We start from the raw sequence: 23384 nt of genomic DNA, 5'->3' as shown, positions 1-23384 counted from the left end.
AAAGGAAATCGCACATTTCGAGCTTAAATCTGAACGTCTCATGAAGCCAGTCTTGTCTAATTGCTTCTTTGAAGCAGTTTGAAAGTTCATGCAATATTTTTGGAACGGAAAATATCTTGTAAAATGATTTTTATTCAACACAGATGTGGTGCTAAAGACTTTCCGTAACAGCTCGTTCATTTGACAGCTAAATTCGGCATGGGGATTTGTAAAATGTACTGATAAACAATAATAGTAATAATAAAGTGCCCATTAATATCATTGCAGGTGAATGAGATAATATAAACATCATCAATAAAGAAGAAATGCTTTGTCATGTTTACATAAACTAACAGCACAGACTTAGTAACATCTTGTTAAGTCATTGTCTGTGAATGATTCTTGAATGGATACAAAGACACTTGTCTCAAGGAGCACTACTTTATAACCACGACCTTTGGTAGAGGCCAATCAAGCAAAACAAATCATAGTTGTAAAGCTGTAAAACACAAACACACCTACTCAGGATTTTAATTTCATTCGTTTGCAATATAAAGCAGACATTCCAGCTCTGCTCTTCTTTAGTGTGCTCTGACTTCAACTGCACACACAGGACTGATAAAGAAGGAATTAACAGCAGTGAATTTCCAACTAACAACAGTGAAGGTAAATATAATATATTTAAATGAAACATTTTGTAAAAAATCATTGAAATTTGATATATATTATCAACTACTTTAAGATGTATAAATTCAGCTGAAATACATAGCTGTCGAAAGATGATTTTTGTTATTTCATAGGCCATTTGCTGCATGTACAAATGTTCAGTTGTTTAGCTTGACAAGAATGCTTTCCAAAATTTGTATCTCGATAGGATTGTTTCAACCCACAAGCTGCTGTGAAAATGAAAAAAAAAACAATCAATTTAACTTTGAAGTACTGAAATTAAATCGAGACTGTTTGATCCATAATAACAATTTTGTCGCTATTCTTTTTTGTCATGCAAATCAATTCAAGTGAACAATATTTTTTTAAATACTGAAAGATTGGGTGTTTTGTTGAAAAAGACAGAGTTGGGTTCAAAGAAAAGAAAAGACAATACAAAGTGTAGATGGTACAGTATCAAAACGAAAACAGATTGTTACTGATGCAGCATGAAGTTTCTCTTTTTGAACGAAACAAAGCAGAAAATGGAGAAGAAACACCATTTCTTCTCCATGCTAAACACCATTTTGGACAACATTAACAGACTGAATGCAGAACTGACAGAAAAGACAGTGTGTGTGTTCCAGATGTTTCTGAATGTTTTGTCCTGTTGTTGTTGGATGTTTCACATCTTTAACCCTTTCATGTGCAAGAATACATCTCAAAAAGCAGTAACCTTAAACTTAGTGACGAAGAAATAAAATATGGCAAAAGTGAAAAACCTTTTGAATATTATTCTCTGCATTTCATACACAGACTCAAGGACATGCACTGCGTATGTCAAAGACGTGCAGGAAGATGAATTACAGGATGATGTTTGATTATACTTTGTGTGTGTGTGTGTTAATCAGATGGGAAAGCGACACTTCTCAGGGTTGGAGGTGACCCTGATGGTGTTGTTTTCATTGGTGCTGGTGGTCGCTGTCGCATTGGTCGTTGTACTGGCCACTGGGGAACCAGGGGTGATGAGAGAAGGTAGGTGATGGGATGCCAGTATTATCTCTTTGAATGACGAAATGCAGAGACACGAGCACACATGTATAAACTATGCATGGATTAAAAAAACAAATTGTTCAATTATTTGTGCTATTGTGACAAAATAAATAACCAATATGATTTCCCACTTTACAAGTTGAATATTTCATTCAATATAGTACTGTGATGTTTAACAGAGATATTACACACACTTTATTACCTCAAAAAAGTATTGTGGATCGAGGGCGAACATATTGTCCAGTGGGACTGCTGCTCTCGAGGAGTAGTTTATTAACAACAAAAATCTGCGCCCACTTCGTCAAGGACAGTGAAAAATGCTGTTCCACTAAAAAAAATAAAAAAATATCCACCCTGATTGTTATCAAGGACACCCAGCAGTGAGAAAACCAAAAGCAGAGACAGTATACAGAGACATTGGTGAATGGCTCACATGGGGACAAGGACTCAAGCACGCACAGACAGGGCTATTATGACAGCTGTCACTCTCAATTTCAATTTACCGCCCTGATGTTGGTCAAGTAGTTTATATTTAAAGGGAACAAATTGAGCCTAGGACAGAGGGGGGAGTCTCTATTGTGTCATGCATATGACCTTGTTTTAGGGGTACAGGGTACTGATGGAGATCAGGTTACAATAGCAATATATACAGTATATGCATATATATATATATATATGTATATATATATACACACATATTTCTTGTAACATCATGCAGCTAATTTAGATAAATGTGGTGTTTGATATATGATTATCAGATTGCATACTGGTCAATGATTACACAATAATATCTGTTGGGTTATGAACTATGTACGTTTGAAGAATTCTGACCTTGTAAATGTGTGTTGTATGGCAATAAGCCAGAGTCTGGTTAGTGATTTGTGCAACGGTTTAAGGAAGGGGTTTAAAGACATTCGTGTTAAAACAGCTAAAAGATGTTTACGTTTGCCTTGAAAACTGTGGTATTAACATCAAATTCAACTGATGTTTGGTCACAAGTGTTTTTATTTGTTTTTATTTATTTTTATTTTATTATTTTGACATATAATGAGTAATGTTTTTTTAGCAGCTAATCAGCATATAATAATGATTTCTGAAGCATCATGTGACACTGAAGACTGGAGTAATGATGCTGAAAATTCAGCTTTGCATCACAGGACAGCTAACAGTTATTTTAAATTGTAATAATATTGCACAATATTACTGCTTTCACTTAGCCTGGGAAAACCCAGACAACTTCCGGCAAATTTAGATTAGTTACAACTGAGAATGGTCTGGTTTTAACCAGGCTAGCTTTCACTGTATGTTGCTTAAAATCTGTTATAAATAGACCATCAAGTATATCATGATGGTCATTCGCTATTTTTTATTTGTCCCCAACTTCAGATTCAGGATCAGACATCGTCCCGGAATGTCCCAAAATTCCAGATGGAGAGAGAGTGGACTGTTTTCCAGATGGCGGTGCTTCCCAGGTAAACTGCAGTGGACATGGCCTAGGCCTACTACATTCCATAAAGACTCCCAGCATGCTTTTCTGAATCCTCCTGTGTGTCCTTACAGCAAAAATGTTTAGAAAGAGCATGCTGTTGGAGCCCCCTGAATGAGACTAACGTCCCCTGGTGCTTCTTCTCCAAAAACCACGGCTACAGCGTGGTCAGTGAAAACAAGCCTGACAGCACACGTGAGTTCAGCCTGAACTGAGACATTGTAATACAACAATATGACACGTATCATTGGAGATAAGTCTTTTGTTTAAGTTTAAGATAAGTCTTTGTAATACCTCTTTTGTCACGAGCCAATTATACGGCTAATATTTTAAAATTGGGAGTGGTGTGGAATAGTGGATGTCATCATGAGATATCACCATTGTACCCTTGATCAAGGTTATATCCTGTGGAACAGTCTCTTATTCTCTTATTCTTATTCTTATTCTTATTCTATTATATGTAGATATTGTGTGAATCAAATTCCACTGACCCTGGTCTTGTGGTGATAAATAAAGATCATTGAGATATCTCAAGGCTTAAAAGAAGGCCTTTTTTTAAGCAGTGTTTTCTTACCATGACTGTTGCTCATAATACGGGTTTAGGATACACTCTGTTATACAATTTGTAAACATTTGTATTATGGACACAAGTGATACATCATATAAAATTCCATTGACATTGAATGAAGGACCTGAGCCACACACCTTACATTTTCTTCAGAAAATGCACAAATCTACTTTCCATTGCTCACTGATTTTTTTTTTTCGAAATTGTAAATAAATAAAAAATATATATATATTACAGTAGTTCATGTTAGTTAATACATTAACTAATGCTAACAAATGAGACCTTATTGTAAAGTGTTATCAAAAATATTATTTAAGTTTTCTACTTGGTTTAATTCAGTGTTTCTTTCCCATTTCGTTGTAAAAAATTAAAAAATAAAAATCAGTGTGCTTTGAAAAGTTTTTATTTGACCATGTAGTAAGTAAAGCAGACGATTCACCAAGACCTCATTGGAAAATGTTTTGCTGTAGATATTGAGGCCAAGCTGACAAGAATGGATGCTCCATCTCTATTTGGAGCTGATATTAAAGAGTTGATCTTCTATGCTGAAATGCAGACAGAAAGCCGCTTTCGATTTAAGGTCTGTTTACCAACTGACACATTTAGCCACGACATCATGTCAGTGTAAACATGTTTAATGGCATTTAATGTTCTCATGTTTCCAGATCACTGATGCAAAGCAAACCAGGTATGAGGTTCCTCACGAGCATGTGGAGAAGCTCCCTTCCAGTCCTCCCACCGGCACCCTGAAATACAGAATAGAGCTGATCCATAAGCCCTTTGGACTGAAAGTTTGGAGAACAACTCCCGAAAAAATCCTGTAAGTGGCATCCACTTGGGAGCTTTTTGTCTTTTCTCTTCCTTTTCACAGATGGATTATATGTTGACTCTTTGTGAGCTCAGTGCATCGTTAACAATACAGCACAGAATCATTTTAAAATGTTTCTTTGACTATATAAAGAGCAATCACAATAACACCAAAAAAGACAGAAATTAGAAGCATGAATAGAATGAGGGAATCCGAATAGGTCTGAAAGAAGCCTGAAGCAATGCAAACAAGCTTTTTGTAAAGGAGCTGGTCTTCGTCTCGCTGTCACAATGCCGTTTGATGGAAATTGTTTTGTTTCCTTTTGTTATTGTCTGCCGTCATCTGTGCGTTTTTTTTTTTTTTTTTTTTTTTTGTAAACTGTTGAAAAAGAAATGCAGGAAAATGGCCAGTCCTGATTTCTAGTTCTTACACGTGTTCAAGTCGAATTTGATTGTTTGTAAGTCACAGTGACTATCAGGCCAGCTTTATGGATGTTGCATCTGTCACATAAGCAATGTATATTCAGTTTGGGGGCCTTTTTAAAGCAGAACTCATTCATATTAAAGGGTTAGTTCACCCAAAAATGAAAATTCTGTCAGTAATTACTCACCCTCATGTTGTTCCAACCCCGTAAGACTTTCGTTCATCTTCGGAACACAAATTAAGATATTTTTGATTAAATCTGAGAGCTGGATCACTCCTCCATAGGCTTCTTAACGGATCGAAACTGACCGGCCCAAAAGTTATGAAAGACATCGTTAAAATAATACGAGTGACTACAGTGGCTCAATCTTAAGTTTATCACGCGACGAGAATACTTTTTGTGCGCAAAAAAACAAACAAAAATAACGACTTTATTCAACTATTCATTTCCTTCTCTGTGGGCCGTGATATTTCACGTACACTGTAAAAAGTAATACCTAGATCTAACTTATAAAAAGTGAGGCAAGTGGCTGCATTGGATGTTTTGTGTTGATTCAACTTGCAGCCTTTTTTAAGTATATTGAACACTTTAAAATTACTTTATACAAACGCAACAAAATCAAGTTGAGTTAACTAATAGTACTAGTATTACTCAGTTAGATAAACCTACTTTTCTTGGTACAGGTAACTTATTTATGGGTTGCTACAAGTAACCTGTACTCATTTTAATTAGGTTTTATGAACTTTATTTTCTTAGTAAAATTGACTTAATCATATGTGAATAAACATTTTAATATAATTTTTTTAATTGTCAATAACAATTACAAATTCAATTGAAGAAGAAAAAGATGAGAAGATAGATTGAAGACAATATTCAATTTATTCAATGTCAACCAGTGTCACTTTTAACAGTGACTACAAAACAGCAAATAAATGTGGCCGCACATGTACACTCTAATATAAAACAAACACTGTAGAAGTGTATTTTCAACCTGTTCTGAACAGTACAGTGAAATATCCAAACTGCCCAATCTGAAATGTTTGGATCAAGGTAAATGTGAGCCATAACATCACATTGTATCACACTGGAACTGCAATGTCAAAAATGACATGATGATTGTTTAGGACGCACAGGGTCCAATCCTACAAAAAGCCTCTGATATATCTCAAGTATACACCAGTTTTGAGGGAAACTAGAGGTCGAGAGGCAAACAGGTTAAGTTCAAACAGGAGGCAGCATGCTTTCGACAGGTTTGGCACACCTCTGACCACGGGCTGTCCTTATATGATAATCCCAATCGTGTCGGGGTGATGGCACATGTACATTTTCAGTGGGCAACTCCCAAGCTCAGCGTGCACCTCTGTTTCAGCCCGACTCTATTGGTGGAGACAAAAAAGAAACAAGAGTTTGGTCAGACAAATAGGAAATGAGATGAATATAGCAGACAGGTAGAAGAGATAAGACACAAAGTCCAAATTGTACTTTTGTTGCTAAAGGTGGTGGATACAAGATGGATACTGTGACTAGAACATGTGGCCAGAGTGAAGTCTACCATGACAATGCCATAGAGTGTGGGTACTAAAATATCATGATAGCATGAGTGTTGTATTTTTCTGGTTCAAAGGATGCATTACAATAAAACAAATGCAATTGTCCTTGCCTGTACCTGATTGGTCATCACATTACTGTTAATTAAGCTACAGAGTTTAAATATCTTTCGAGAGCAAACGTAATCACCCCATATCAGCACAATATTAATAAACCCACAAAGCAAAATTATGTCCAAAAGACATCTTTTCGACGTCTTTGTCACAAAGACGTACATTGAAAAGACGTCCACTGAGGAGCCAGAATGAAAGTTTTTAAGACTTTTTTTGAGGTGTTCTGTAATGAACGTTCACGGAAGCTCCATTCAAGGTTGAAAACTAGTTCAGATGTGGACAATGTGGACAATTTTCATCATCATTTAAGCTCTCATTTGGACAATTTATACTTATTCTAGACCAAATAAACACTCTCAGGATATATTAAATTAAAACTCACATTTATTTCAATGTAATTTCCAAAGCAATTCTGCAAAGCAATTCACAGACAGTGAAGTTTCTTTTCATGATTTTTGGACAAACACGCACTGACACCTTTAGACAGCTTAGCATCTATAATTTATACATATTTGGATCGTGAGAGAAATCAGATTCGAACCAGGGACCTTAAGCTGCCTGCCCTAAGTAGACAGTAATGATTTCATGATTTTTGGACAAACACACACTGTCTGTGAGTTGCTTTGCGATTAGAAATTACGTTGAAATAAACATGAGTTTTAATTTAATGCATCCTGAAAGTGTTTATTTGGTCCAGAAACAGTTTAAATTGTCTAAATGAGACATTAAATTACATAAAATATGTCCACATCTGAACTAGTTTTTAACCTTGTATGGAGGTTCCCTGAACGTCTATTGGCGTTCAGGCGTTCAGAACACGTATAATCTGATCAAATTGTAATTGAATCTATTCTGAAGTTTGTCTTACCTGGATGTGAAGCTTGAAGACCCCAGGTAACAAAAGTGCTTGGGTATCTAAAGACCAGGAAAATGTTAGATGTTAGAAATAAGGTTAAAAAATCAGTTGTAAATGTAACTTCTTTAAGTAATAGGTTAGAAATAGTTTAAAAATCTAGACCAAAAATCTGTCATTAATTGACTATGCAGCATTAAAATAACGTGGATCAAATCTCTAAAATCAGACAGACTACTAAACATACATCTCTACAGTCTAATCTGTGCATCTGCTTTAGTAATGCAAAAGTATAATAACATATTCTCTGAGTCCTGTTTTCCCTTATTTTCCCGCACAACTATTGCCTGAAGGCTCGAGAAATTGCGACCGTTTCGATCGCATATGATCCCGCAATTGAATCTGTGCAATCTAAAAATATAACTGAGGCATTTGTGCAACTAATTATTACATACGTAACTTGCTGTTGTCTGCCGATCGACCACACTGTGCAGCCATCTTAGCTTGTGCAGGATAGCTAGCTATACAATTAGCAAACCTAACCTCAGCTCCCTAGTGGAGTAAGCGATTTTGCGTGACTTTAGTTTACATCACCAGTCATTCGGCTAAATTTGCTCAACTTACCGTGTTAATCAGACCCTGAAATTCAGATCCGCTGCAGCGACCAAACAGTTGAAGTGCCGAGGAAGATATTGCATCTGCCTGGAGTCCCCGCCAGTGGAAAAGGGATAATGCCAACTTATAAAATTTAAAATATTTACGTTTGATGAACACACCTGTCACATCGACAGCTGCTCAAATAAATTGTGCATTGTCAACTCACTTTTATAACATTTATTGTACACAACAACCACATACAAATAACTACCCAAATAAATTGCATGGGTTTTATTTAAAATATATTGTTATATAAAAACTGATATATTTTAAGTAAAGAGGAAGTATTTTGATACTTTTTTTGTATAAAACCAATAAAATAAACTAGATTAGAAATATTTAAAATATATTAAACCTACTTTGTGGGTGTAGCACTTTTTACAGTGTAGTGGAACTACGCAAAGCTTCTAGGTTGTACGTCACGCATCACACACATGACCAGCGCCGGCCAATAGTGAGCCTACGTGTGATGTGCAACCTAGAAGCTTTGCGCAATATCACTGCATGAAATATCACAGCCCACAGAGAAGGAAATGAATAGTTGAATAAAGTCGTTATTTTTGTTTGTTTTTTTGCGCACAAAAAGTATTCTCGTCGCTTGATAAACTTAAGATTGAGCCACTGTAGTCACTCGGACTATTTTAACAATGTATCTTATAACTTTTGGGCCGATCAGTTTCAATCCCTTAAGAAGCCTATGGAGGAGTGATCCAGCTCTCAGATTTAATCAAAAATATCTTAATTTGTGTTCTGAAGATGAACGAAAGTCTTACGGGGTTGGAACAACATGAGGGTGAGTAAATACTGACAGAATTTTCATTTTTGGATGAACTAACCCTTTAAGTAAGAGAGCATAGAAGAAGCAGCAAGGCAAGGGCAACCTTTTAGTGCACTGTATACTAAAACTGAGTGAGAATGCCATTTAAACTTTGTTGTCAATACATTTTTGCAGTACAGACATGCAATACATGATGCTTAAGTAAATTAATTGACATTTAAAAATGATAGTTTACAAAAAAAAAAATGTATTAGTTTTCAAACTGACAACCATTTCATTATTTTTGGCATTAATCAAAGGAAATCCTCAGTGTAGCAAGCTAGACATCAGTTTATTTCCATTACAAAGCTACATTTCTGTTTTACGCTGTGAAAGCTCAATTTGTGACCGCTGTTGCAATGCTCAAACACTGCAGATGCAATATGTGTGAAACGGACTTTATACGTACATCAAATGATCCGAATTAGATGCTTCTTTCTTTATTAAAACTTTCAATAGCAAGATTGCCCATTGAGAAATGGGCCTTATTTCCAAAGAATAGGGAACCACAGTCAACAAAAGCCACATTTCCCTTTACGTACAATTTTCTTGTTGTCTGTATGCTGCAAAACAATAAATGATCAGTAATCTTTTATCTTCTGAATTGTATTACTTTAAAGCCTAATAATAATGGCTTTAATCATAGAAATGCATGATTCATATAGAGGTTTCAGCATATATTGGTATTTCATAAGACGTGTAGTTGCGTAATATGCTGATTGCCTTATCTTTAGTGATATTATTTTTAAAACTCCAAGAAAAAGTTTAGATAAGAAGATGTGTTTGTCACAGAAAGATTCTTAGCAGTCAGTTTAGATTTGTTTTTGGGAATAGGCAGTAATTTTCCTTACGCTACAGAAGATGATCCTTCCGATCCTATCAGTCGATAGTTGTGTTTTCATGTGTTTTGGACGTGCATTCTCAGTGTTTTTGGACCCCTCTTGATGACATGCTGAAAGGATGAATCTGTACACATGTTCTTTAAAGGGTTTTATGACATTCACCCACAACATGAACTATAAACTTACTATTTACAACATTTCTAAAACTCTTGCTCCATCAGGTTTGACACAACCCTTGGGCCGCTGGTTTTTGCTGATCAGTACCTTCAGCTCTCAGCTAAACTCCCTTCTCACAATATTTATGGACTTGGAGAGCATGTCCATCAGACCTTCCGCCATGACACCAACTGGAGGACCTGGCCTATCTTCACAAGAGATGCTTTTCCCAATGGCGTGAGTCACAATATTTTCACCATTCCAAACCAGTATGACTTACTTTCTTCACTGGAATACAACGTTTTAGGCAAGTTTTTGAGGGATATCCTGGCCTTTCTGGAATGAACGACTAAGGATGTCAAGCTTCAAAAAGGATGCAAAAGCATCATAAACTAATCATAGAAGTAGTTCATACACATCATGCAACATATTCCAAATATTCTGAACTGAAATTAAATTTTCATTGTTCACTGATAATTGCTGCAATCGGATCAGTGAGTCAGCGTTGAATGTAAGAAATGAATCAGTCTGAACAACATAGCTATTTTTCCGAGATCTAGGGCGGATATCAATATTTTCAGTGAATTACAACTTAAAATTATTGTATGATATCAGAGGACTTAAAATATACAGCATAAGTTTTATATGTCTTCCAGAGAAGAAATTAGGATGACTAAATGATGTCTTTTTATTGGTTAACTTTACCTTTAATGAGCTATTTGTAACTTATTCATATAAATTACTTTTGTTGGAATAACCCAATGTAATCAAGTTCATTTAGTCATATTACCATGAAAAAAAACAGTTAATTTAAATATTTAACATGAAGCACATTGTTTAGGTTACTTAACAAAACTTCTGTGTGGGACTAACTTTAGCTGGAAATAACATTATTCAAAAATCGCTATAAAGCCAAAACAATCTCTGTTACCGTAAATTGTATGTTTATCTCTGTAAAGCTGCTTTGAAACAATCTCCATTGTTAAAAGCGCTATATAAATGAAGATGACTTGACTTGACTTGACTTGATTAGCCCTGGCATTTGTGTTCAAGACAATGCAACATACAGTAAATGTTCTAAATTGTCTGATCAACTGATAAAAGGTTGAAATTTGCCATTACAAACACTAATGCCTTTTCCTACCCCAGGGCACACACAACCTGTATGGACACTACCCCTATTTCACATGTCTGGAAGATGGGAGCGGCCAATCCATTGGAGTTTTCCTCATGAACAGCAATGCTATGGGTAAACAGTTGTTTTATTTTGTCATTGCCATTGCTTTTTTTTGCATTCCCAGTCACACACATGAGCTTTGCCGTGGGCTAAAGTCATAATCTTTAACAACATGATTTGTAATGTCTGTGCACAGCATATATAGTGCGTCTTGATGTGCTTGTGTGTTTGGATGGCTGCTTTTGCTTAAGGTTAGCAAATTAGGGCAATTTCAGTTTTTTTATGTCTGTGTGCAGAGGTGACTATCCAGCCTGCTCCGGCTGTAACCTTCCGAACTATTGGGGGAGTTTTGGACTTCTATATCCTGGTTGGAGACACACCGGAGGCAGTGGTGGACGAGTTCACGAAGGTGAGCGTTGCTGTCGCATATAAATAGAAACACTAATGACACTTGTTGACGAAATTGTCTGCATTTTAGAAATGCTTTTACATGTTAGATAGAGACATGGCGAGGTAGGGCAGTACACATGTGGGCAACCCGAGTCCGATCTGAAAGCAAAAAAGAGAAAGTGGTAAAACTTTATTTCGATAGTCCACTTCAGACATTCTACTAACTATAAGTAACTTTGCAACTACATGTCAATTAGCCATTAGTCATTAGAGGATTAGTAGACTGTCTGCTTAATATCTGCTAATACTTTATTTCTTGTACTAAGAAATGTTGCAAGTACAACTTATTCTACTAAGCCTAACCCTAACTTAACCATCTAATACTCTAATCAGAGTTAGTTGAGATGTAGTTGCAAAGTTATTTATAGTTAGTAAAATGTCAAAAATAAAATCTAAAAATATTTTTTAAACATTTCATATTGTAACAGAGTCAGAAGTTGAATGCATCAAATCTTGTATAATAATAATACCTTTTATAGATTGTTTATCCATTCATATTTATGAATTGTTACATATTTTTTACTGTGGAAATATTTTAAACAAAATACTAAAATGTATTATGTAAAAATACTGATTGGTCAGTTATAGTATTCTGCAGTCAATTATTTATTTATTTACTTTTTGGAAAATGACAGCTAAACCACTATATTATAAATTATAAACATTATAAAAAAAATATTTAAGGAATGTTTTATTTTCTATTAAATTTACAACAAAAATGTATTACACAATTTTCTGGAATAGTTGATTCTAATTGGCAATTTGCTGAATGGTGCCTTCACATGTTTTTGCACAGTATATAACCATTAAATGGTATGTTATTAATTACAAATATTATTAAATTCAAAGATAAAACAATAATGAAATATACATAATTTATTGTCCTCCCTATTTCTCCACACTCTCTTTTTGCTCACACAATACAACTATTTCAAATCACATTGACATTTCATGACCATTTCAGGGTTGTTATCATTAACAAAAAATAAACGTAAAACTAAAACCATTGAAAAAAAAATTGTTACTTGAAATTAAATAAACATAAGCTGATATATAAAAGAAAAAAAGCTTTTTTTTCAGCTAGCTGCCAAGACATAATTTTTCATGTTCTTTGTAGTACTCAATCTGAAATAAAAATGGATAAGACCTATACAGTCATATATATATTAATAATAATACTAATAATAATAATGACAAAAACACACAACAAAATCATTAAAACTTTAACTAAAATAAAATGAAAAATATAATAATGAAAACTAAAACAGAATGATACCAAAATAACACCTGTCCATTTATTTTTATTTATTTTTTGTTAAGCAGCCGTAATAAGTCATTGCAAAATAAACTTTGACAGGGTGACCAGGAGAACGCCATCAGTTCTTACCAAAACCTCATCCCTGCTAATTGATGTTATCCCGTGCCGAAGTTTAACCCTTTCATGCATAGTGGTCACTACAGTGGACAGCTATTAAAAAAGCGTTTTCTTGAATTTGCAAGGGTTTTGATGGCAAAGTTGCACATCAATCTCTTCAGTGGACCCTGGTGCATCATCCTATACATTGCAACCAAGTTGCAAGCCGTTGTGTTTCGAGTTTTTCCCCCTCCAAACCAAGATGGCCAATGGTCAGTCAGACATGCCAAGTTGCTCCGGAATATCCACCCATTCCTTCTATCCTAGGAGACTCTTGTAGGTAAAAAAAATATTGCAGCATCAAGCAATATCTAATGAGTCATATGACAGTAAAATTTTCCAAGTTTTGATTTTAGATTGGGAGAAAAATCTGATGAATCACCTGTCCACTATAGTGGACCTCATGCATCAATGGCTATATTTCAGCTAATTCATACTTATACTGTGAATATTGTTTTTGAAAATACTTAATCTGCAGTGACGTTTTTTTACTGTAAAGAAATGTATTTGTATTATTAGAATGTTAATTTCATTGACATCGAAAAAAGTTATGTGATTACATAATTTATGTGACTTATGTATTACTTTACTCATTTCATCAAAAAAGTAATCTAATTATGTAATGCATTACTTGTTAGATCAAAAAGTTATCTGTTTACGCAATGAATGTTGCTTGTAATGCATTTATTTACTCGTAACATCAAAAAGTAATCTGATTACGTAATGCATGTTACTTTTAATGCATTACTTTACTTGTTAGATCAAAAAGTAATCTGATTTCGTAATGTACTATATTGTAATGCTTTTCTTTACTCGTAACACCAAAAAGTAATCTGATTACGTAATGCATGTTACTTGTAATGCGTTACTTTACTCGTAACAACAAAAAGTAATCTGATTACGTAATGCACATTACTTGTAATTAATTACTTTACTTGTTAGATCAAAAAGTAGTCTGATTAGGTAATACATGTTACTTGTAATACATTACTTTACTCGTAACATTAAAACAAATCTGATTATGTAATGCATGTTACTTGTGACACATTACTTTACTTGTAACATCAAAAAAGTAATCTGAATGCGTTATGCATGCCCCAACACTGCTAATTTCAGATGAGATTGAAAAATACGTATCGCTAGGTTTTCTCAGAAGAGGCCTATGCTAGAAATGTGTCTATCTTGAACATAATCAGAATTATCAGCTAATAAAGGTAAATTGACATACTCTGGCACACTGGAGGGAGCATCTGAGTGGTTTCCACTGTTGTACCTTGACAGGCTGTAGAAATTTCTGATGGAATCACGTCCTCATGTTCTGATATCAAAGATACACGAAGTGCAACTTGTATGAAGTTCAATTGCATTTGCAATATTTCGGATTTTTTGTATATATTTTATAGTTTTCACATGATTTGATATAATTGTATTGATTAGTTTGTTAAATACACATACTTTATCTGTTTGATTATTGTATTATGTTTAATATAGTATCTCTTCAGTTTAAACCATAAATGCATGCTGTCCACTCAAGTGGACACCTGAAAATCTCTTTGGAAAATTTGTAAAAAAAAAAATTCAAAATCAAATCTTGTTTATCATGCCCTAAGAGCAATAAAAACACATAGGAAAAAAATCCTGACTGAGGTTATCATAATTCATGCATGAAAGGGTCATATAGGCCCAGATGAACCTTTCGCCTGAGGGAGTCCAATGATGTTCAGCGTGTTTAACATTGCTTTATGTGTCTCCAGCTGATTGGCAGGCCTTTCATCCCTCCATACTGGTCTCTGGGCTTCCAGATCTCTCGCTGGGACTACGGCAGCCTGGAGAATGTGAAGACAGTCGTGGAGAGGAACCGACAGGCCGGCCTTCCGTATGTAAGTGCCAGGAACAGAAGGAGGGGTCCACGCTTTGTTCTACAAAAATTTGATTCCATCCTGCACTTCAAAGCCACGATCGGGAGCACGGAACAAAGCTTTATAAATAATAACTTCACATATGTGAATTTCACCTGTATACGCAGTTAGAAACGTTTAGTACCTTATGGTAGGGTTTTAATTGCCGAAAGATGTATTGAAGCTCAATGTTTGATGTAATTCGAACAAAGAGGGCATTAGCATGTCAGGATATTGCATCTCCGCCTGATCAGCATGAGCAAATTACTGGCAGGAGAATCTCACCATCTGCTGATGTTTGATGGAAGTCAAGCCTTCAAAAATCAAAAGTGACAACAGTGAATGGGCAATGTTGGCATGCAAAAGAGGCATAAAGGATTAGTTATGGACAAGACTTCAGCGAAGCTTGACACAAATATTAACATTGACAACCTATTTAACATCCATGATTTGATGCTGAAGTGAAACAGGACGTTCAATGAGAGAAGAAAACTTTGATTTTAAGGGCCAACCCATTATTTATGTCCACATGTTTTGTGTTTCAGGACGCCCAGATCACTGATATTGACTACATGGAGAACAAAAAGATCTTCACCTATGATATGGATAAATTTAAGGAGCTGCCTCAGTTTGCTGACTACATGCATGATAAAGGGCAGAAATACATCATCATACTGGTGAGCCATTGCTATCGAAGTTATATTTATGCTAAGGTTTAGAGTTTTATAGGTTGGTTATTTCATATTTTTGGACAGTAGGCAATTGCAAGTTTTGAGTCATATATTTCAGTGTTTTCAGTGTTTTTTGAAAGTGTTTAAAAGTACCCTTTTTGGTAGGATCCTGCTGTGTCCACAAGTCCAAGGATAAATGGACCCTATGAAACACTTGACAGGGGACATGAAGCTAAAGTTTGGGTTACTGAATCAGATGGGGAAACAGTTTTACTGGGAGAGGTAAGATCCTCCAAAGATACTCCTGATCGTGGTATTTTGTTGCTTAATTGTTGCGAGGGTTGGAATTGAAAACCGGCTCTTATTTATAAAACTTACTGAACTGAATGATTTTTACGATGTTTGGTTTTAGTAATTGGACATCTGCATTTTTACTCGAATGGGCACCGATAACATACAGGGTAACCAGAGTAGTCTGATCTCTGACAAATTTTTGGTGTATTGGTAAAAAAATATATATATATACATATATATTTTTTTTTTCAAAAAAAATTTTTTAGCATGGCCATGCATGCATTAGGAACTCGTTCCCACGAATTAAGAATTTGTTCTCTCGTTTTAGTAAATTATATAATTCATATTAGAATCATTTCTAAAGGATCATGTGACACTGAAGTCTGGAGTAATGATGCTGAAAATTCAGCTTTGCATCACAGAATTATATTCAATTAAAAAAAGTTATTTTTAATTGTAATAATGTTTCACAGTTGACTGATTTCACTGTATTTTTAATCAAATAAATGCAGCCTTGATGAGCTTAACCCTTTAAGGTACTACTCGACCATTTGGTAGACCACACTTAAAGTCACTATATTTTATTGAAAAATGCATCAAGCTTAACTCAACCTGAATGAGCCATCTCTACCGTTTGGTGTAGTTGTGCAATGCTAAAAAAATCCACTAGATGGCACTGTGTCTGTGAGCAGCATGCCATTTCAGTGTTCCTTCAAACAGCACATGACACAGCGAAAATTTGCTCCTCTTTTGATAACGCATATCGGCGGGACTTTTAAAGGTAAGACTATTTGGTTGACATATTATCGTTTCAGAGGAGTTGTTAAACAGAATTATGTAACTTAATTAAACAAAAATAAGTCTTATAAGGGTCAAATAATTTTGTTTAAACATGCTCTACCAAACGGTTGAGTTGTCCTTTTAAGGTAGTAAAAATTAGCTAATAAAATTAGCTAATGTTGGTAAAATTAGCTATTTACAATGAACAAAAGGGTTAGTGTTGTTAAAATGATTAATTTTAATATTATTCAATTACATATTTGATAAAACATATTTGATCAATATCATTTTTTCAGCATTTCTGTACTGTATTATGGTAAATATCAAGAATACATTTGAAGAATTAATACCAATTCTGGTGTTACTATTAATTTCATAATTTAAAATTGACTATGTTTGTGTATTACTATATGACTAGCATTGTAAGAGCCATCAATAGCAGCCATCAGATTTTTTTATTGGTCAAGAAAATGCACTTAATATGACTTGTTCTGAATGTTGTTCTTTTATTATGAACAGACGTCTCAACCGTTTGGTAGAGGATTGTATCTAAAATACTGTAAGGTCTAATTAAAATTTTTTTTTTGATTGTTGTTATTGTTATCATAATTGAAGAAAAAATGCAAAGAAATAATTTTTCCTTTGCTTTTTTCATGGTGCGTACCTTAAAGGGTTAAGAGACTTATATATCTTCTTTCTCTATATACTGTATATTAAGTATAATTATCAACAGTTTACGTTACAGTTTTGTGGTGGAGGATTGGTACTACAGTACTTACTCAAAAGAACTAAAAGCCTGTAATCGTCAAGTTGGATGCGGGGCCGTTTACGCAACACTGTTTTCAACAAAAAGCTGAAAACTTTTTATGCGTTTTAGCCGTTCATTTACACAACAATGTCAAATGAAAATCATTATTGTCTCTGTGTAAACTACAAAAGTTTGAATTTGTGAAAAGTTGACGTCATGCGCATGTATATTACGTGTTTAGCATACCTGTCAACACTCCCGTTTTTCCCGGGTTTCTCCCGTTTTTTAGCCCTATCTCCCGGACCCCTCCCGGTTTGTTATTTCTCCCGGGAATCTCCCGTAATGTGCATGTCCCAAACTCCTTTATGAATAATCGGACGGACCAATATGTTTGTCTAATGTTGACCAGTTGCCAGATCTTGTATTAAATGCATTATATTCACACAATCCACACACCATATACAATTTCAACCCGTTTGTCATCTCAGCCTGGCAACCTATACCCCAGTTGCGCAGTCACGGACCGCTTAACCCGAAAGCAAGCACACACAGACACACACACACACACACACACACCACCACCTCAAATCTCCCGGATTTTGAAAACCAAATGTTGACAGCTATGGTGTTTAGTCAATAGGCATATAGTATTTCTTTACAAAATGACATCGCCAACAACATTTTTAATCCGTGTGAACGGAAATCGTTTTGACAACATTGTCGTTTGTACGCGATAAACGTAAAGGAAAAACTTACCATCCACCTTTTAACCCATTAAACATGATTCATTTACCAATTCTATTTTAAGAAACGATTATATTGTATTTACTGACTTAGTTTAAGAATTGATCTTGTGGTGTCATGTAAAACTTTAAAAAATTAGAATAGGTATTTATAATGAAGTAGAATAAGTAAAGAGAAATCGAGTAAGTGAAGGACATTTGGAGTTACCATGTGATAGCCATGAGAGCGGCCATTAATTTAACATCTGTAACCTTGAGTTAGATCATTTATTAACCACCCCTCAAGGCAACAAGACACATATCACATGGCAATATCACTTGTGATTATTTAGCCGATTAGGCAGAGGCAGATGCTAATTGCTTTTTTATAGTTTTATTTCAGGTCAATGTGTGCATTGATTTTGCATTAGAGTTTAATATCACGCTTTCATGCACCTCAGAGCCATTTGAGATGAGGAAAAGAAAAGAACACAAGAGGAAATGGAAACGCCAGTGGCTTAAAAACAAAAATACATAAATGAAAGGAAAGGGGCAGTGCTAAGTGTCATCTGTGAAAGATTGTGATGTTTGTGATTGAATTTCCTAAAACATGGACATTTTACCCAAATAACCCAAATAAATAGTATACTTTTAATAAATGCATATTTATTTATTTACTCTATAATGACAGTTAAGCATATTTCCTCCTCCCCTCTCTCTCATGTCGCAGGTCTGGCCAGGGGAAACCGTGTTTCCTGACTACACAAACGAGGCTTGCATTGATTGGTGGGTTGATGAAATTTCGCGATTCCACAAAGAAGTCAAGCATGATGCTCTCTGGATTGTAAGTAACCCACAGAGATCATTACCCGTGACCAAATATTGAACTTGATCATTTTACGACTTGGTAGAAAGGTCGTGAAAGGTCATGAAAAATATTCTGATTCCTATCTCCAGCTTCCTACAGTCTCCGAATCAATATGATATGTCACTGACTCAATATGTATTAATCATGATGTTCGAACACAGCAAAGCTCTATAAACATCGCTGTAGGATTTTAAACTCCATCTGATTATACAGAACAGTATAAACTGCAAAAGCTTTAAAGTCAACATGATATCAAAATTTCAATTAATGTTTATTTGTATAGCGCTTTTTTCAGTATACATATTGATTCAAAGCAGCTTTACAGAAAATGCATTTTCAAAAATATTAAAATCTAGAGGCCAGTGAAGACACAAACTTTACACCATCCAATCAATTCCTGGTTGATAAAATCAAGTTCTGCCCATCTTGTTTTTTTCCTCACTAAATATTCTGACTTGCATTCTGAAAGTAAAATGGTTGCGAATGCCATTTCATGTTGACTTTAAAGCCTCCCTAAAGGGTGATGCTTTAATCTCGAGATAATTAGCTGCCTGAATTAGGGAGCGCTGATCTAATTGCTGTTTTATTTCTAAGGACATGAATGAGGTGGCCAATTTTGTGAAGGGAGGCATTAAAGGCTGCTCTGATAACAAACTCAACTATCCGCCATTCACCCCACGTGAGTCTGAAATGCATCTACTGTTAGATTTATTCATAGCAGATTCATATCAGCTAAGCATTTCCTCACCACCTGTAAACATCCGGACTCTTTATTTCCATTCGGCTCTAAAGATGTCCTTGATGACCTGATGTACAGTAAGACCTTATGTATGGATGCTAAACAGAAATGGGGGAACCACTATGATGTCCACAGTCTCTATGGGTACTCTATGGTCCTGGCCACTGAGAAGTAAGTTTTGTTTTTTTCCACACTCTATATGCTAAAAAGCAACTTTAATAGTGAGAATTGGACCCTAAACTAAACCAAAATGAATTGAACCATCTTTTGCACAATGTTGCCTCTGTATAACAGGCTAATTTTCTTAATTTTGCAAGCATGTTTTTAAAGTTGGAAATAAAATGCTGGGACTTTCTTGATCATATACCCTTGATGTCATTTTTAAGATCTTTTTTTTCTGGCATGAGACATTGTGGAGGATCCAAATTTTTGCTTCAGAAATATGATTCACATTTTTTTTTGCGAGTACACATTTTAAAACAGCTGGAGTCATATAAATTATTTGTGCATTATGGGGAATTGCTTAAATGTCTTTGTTCTCTTAAAAATTGTGTGGCAGTGGAATAGATATGAATCCTGTGGATATGGATGCAATGATTGCAGATGCTATAGAGAATATCAGAGTTATGCAATATTGTTGTTATTTTTTTTTTTTAATCCATTGGTAAATATCTTTACCTACTATTTTAGTATTTACTTTACATTTAAATGACAAAGTTAAATGGTAATAAGTTAATAATCATTTTTGTGTCTCTCAGCAAAAAACTTTAATTTATTTCCAAAGAATTTGCAAAAAAATGTTTTAGGATCTCCAATGGGCTATATGCACGCATAAGTTCCGCGTTTGACGCAAGGATGCTCGTGCGTTTCCGGTTGGGGAGATTTAAAGCGGAGGAAAACCGAGGAAAACGGGATTATGGCAGAGTCTTCAACATTTACTGTCCTCTCGTCTTTGAAACGAAACTTTAATACGTTTAGATGTAATTTTATATATAGTTATGTTTTTTCAATATAATAAACAAAGAAGCATAAACAAAATGAGGGGTGTCTGTTTTGTCTGTTTTTGTGACTAACGTTTCTTTAGTATAGCAATAGAGTATAAAAACCAATATAAATTCTCAGAATAGCATTGGACTCTACGATCGGCGGAAGTAATCCAGCATCCTTAGACCTTCACCGGAAATACCGCCGTGCATAGAGCCCATTAATACAAGAAAACAGAACCATTTATTTTGTACATAGTGTATATGAATGCAAGACAATCGAATCCATTTTTTTCTTTTCGAATGCAAGCAATAGGGAGAATTAAGAAAAAAAGTGAGTGTGTGTGTGTGTGTGTGGGGGGGGGGGGATTATTTATTTGATGAATGTAGGATAGCACACGACAGCTCTGAGTCAGCAGTAGTGACTCAAGTAGCATCACGTGTGACTCAGTGTTTCACTGTCATATGGCAGGATGCTTTCCTCAAAGGGGGGTGAAGAGAGTTGAGTTGTAACATGCTTGCTCCTTTTATTTTCAGCAGGAAATCTGTTTTACTCATCTTGTAATTTCTACATCATTGATTTGTTCCACTCTCATTCCTTTTCGCCCCCTCTCTCATTCAGCTTAACTCCCACTTAACTCCTGCTTGCATGTCTTTTCATCTCTTATGGTTTCCTGGGCCACCCTACTTGGCGTTGTTTCTTTTAAATGCCCTCCTTTGTGTCTTTTTATTCTGGTGCCAACACTCCCTTTAGCTCTAAAATTGTGTTTTTGCTTCCAGGGCGGCGAAAGCAGTGTTTGGGAACAGCCGTTCCATGGTCTTTACCCGCTCTTCCTTCCCCGGGGTGGGCAAATACGCTGGGCACTGGTTGGGCGACAACGGTGCCAACTGGAATGACATTAAGTGGGCCATACCAGGCATGCTGGAGTTTAACCTCTTCGGAATCCCTTACGTAAGTGGTTTCATTCAGTTTAAGTGTCCAAATAAAATGACTTTTCAAACATGGGTAATTGATTGTAGACACCAGTCTTTCTTCAAAACGCAACAGCCCCACTGAGAGACATGGAAAGCATTTAGAGAAAGCTTTTGGTTTTGATTGTGTTTCCATGAAACGCAATGAGAAATTGAATGGGCGTTTGGACTCAGTGTTCAGGTTGAATTGAGTTAACATTGACTGGCTGAATCAACAGTCAGATCCAATGAATTCATCATTGGACGGATGATGTAAACATCTCTTGCTATTGCTGCGTTTAAAAAGCAGGCCTTGCACAATATTATCTGATCACCAAACTTACTGTGATTTGTACTTTGAGGTAAATCGTTTTTAAACCACTTATTTTTATTGTCATTATAACAGTATACTTAACTGGCCCATATTGCCCAGAATTTGATGTGAGTTCTCAAATAAAATGCAGTATATTACAGTATATTGCATTTTTATTTAATTATCTACACTGTCTCAGATGTTTCTCAACAAATTCCAACTAAACTAAACTTGGTTACTAAAAGTAGCCACAAATTACATACATTAAGAGTGTAAAGTAGAAGAGCATTAGAGTTGCTAATAGATTTTTAAGATGAAAAATTAACGTGGAGAGCATCTCAGATCAGTTGGGCTTGATGAGAAATATTTGATCACATTGAGATTTCTCATTTTCGATTTCAGACTTTGTGTCTTTGCAAATCTGAGCACTGTTGTTAAGATCTCTTATGAAGAATCGTGAGTCTTTTTCTCAGTAGAAGCATCTAAGAACTAGGAGACTTCAGCAAAACTCTCCACTTAATCTCAACTGAGATTGAATTTTTCTTTCAAAGATCAGGAGATATTTTGCATGTATGTGAAAAAAAAAACCCCGGTGAAAACGTGATTGAATGCATTATGAGTGATGATTCCTATTAAAAATATCGAACGTTAGAAATTAATAATTTTGCTCTCCTGGCATACATTAAGAAATTAATGTCACTGCAAACCAGATTTATCATAAACAGTGGTCAAATATTAAAGCTGGAGTCTTGAATATTTCTAATGCTGCTCAGTTTGTCTAGATCAAGTAAGAGTGTGATGTTTTAAAGGGTAGTGAATGTTGAACAACAATAATCTGGGGCCGTCTGTGATCTTTGCCGCGAAAGGGGTCAAGTAACTTATTTTGAGAATCTGCCTCTCTGAAAAGTCCATAAGCCAGTCAAAAATAAACACAAATGAGTCACTAATTTTATAATAATATCTAAAGTTGACTATCTAAGAAAAAAAACCTTCTAAGAAAAAAAAAAAGATTCACTTATGGCGCTTTTCCACTACACAGTACCAGCTCGCCTCGGCTCGGCTCGGCTCGGCTCGACTTGACTCGCCTTTGTTTGGTTTTCCACTGTGTAAAAGTTGTACCTGTACCTGCTTTCGGGTACTTTTTTTCGTACCACCTCCGGCGAGGTTCTAAGCGAGCTAAGGCGATACTAAAATGTGACGTGAAAACAATGCCGACTGCTGATTGGTCACAGAGAATCTGCGTCATCATTGCACGCGCCAGATGGAGTATCCAGAATAACCCCGCCATTTTTAAATAGTTTGGCCAGAGATAGTTACTAAACTTACTACTATTATTATGGCAACTCGGAAGAATACGCCGTGGTCAAACGAGGAGGTGCAGACATTCCTTTGTTTGGTTGCCGAAGAGAGGATCCAGCGAGAGCTTG

The 23384-nt window shown here is 35.4% G+C and overlaps 1 protein-coding gene across 2 annotated transcripts in view; it reads left to right on the top strand.

Moving 5' to 3' along the window:
- Positions 1-534: 534 nt before the first annotated feature.
- Positions 535-23384, top strand: part of si (sucrase-isomaltase (alpha-glucosidase)) — a 64655-nt gene continuing 41805 nt past the window's right edge. The window contains exons 1-16 of one of the 2 annotated variants that reach the window (XM_056265944.1): positions 535-645; positions 1536-1659; positions 3070-3149; positions 3238-3358; positions 4202-4311; positions 4397-4551; positions 10015-10186; positions 11099-11198; positions 11423-11535; positions 14745-14870; positions 15434-15565; positions 15725-15841; positions 18834-18947; positions 19566-19650; positions 19764-19881; positions 21474-21645. In XM_056265944.1, coding sequence (XP_056121919.1) covers positions 1536-1659; positions 3070-3149; positions 3238-3358; positions 4202-4311; positions 4397-4551; positions 10015-10186; positions 11099-11198; positions 11423-11535; positions 14745-14870; positions 15434-15565; positions 15725-15841; positions 18834-18947; positions 19566-19650; positions 19764-19881; positions 21474-21645 — 1839 coding nt within the window. In that variant the 5' untranslated portion in view covers positions 535-645. Of the gene's footprint in view, positions 646-1535; positions 1660-3063; positions 3150-3237; positions 3359-4201; positions 4312-4396; positions 4552-10014; positions 10187-11098; positions 11199-11422; positions 11536-14744; positions 14871-15433; positions 15566-15724; positions 15842-18833; positions 18948-19565; positions 19651-19763; positions 19882-21473; positions 21646-23384 lie in introns of both variants that reach the window. The other variant, XM_056265943.1, reaches the window with a different exon arrangement.

This window comes from Rhinichthys klamathensis, unplaced genomic scaffold (genome assembly GCF_029890125.1).
Source record: "Rhinichthys klamathensis goyatoka isolate OS25496 unplaced genomic scaffold, OSU_Roscu_1.1 h1tg000242l_1, whole genome shotgun sequence".
Taxonomy (NCBI): Eukaryota; Metazoa; Chordata; class Actinopteri; order Cypriniformes; family Leuciscidae; genus Rhinichthys; species Rhinichthys klamathensis.
This window is presented reverse-complemented; position numbering and strand designations above follow the sequence as displayed.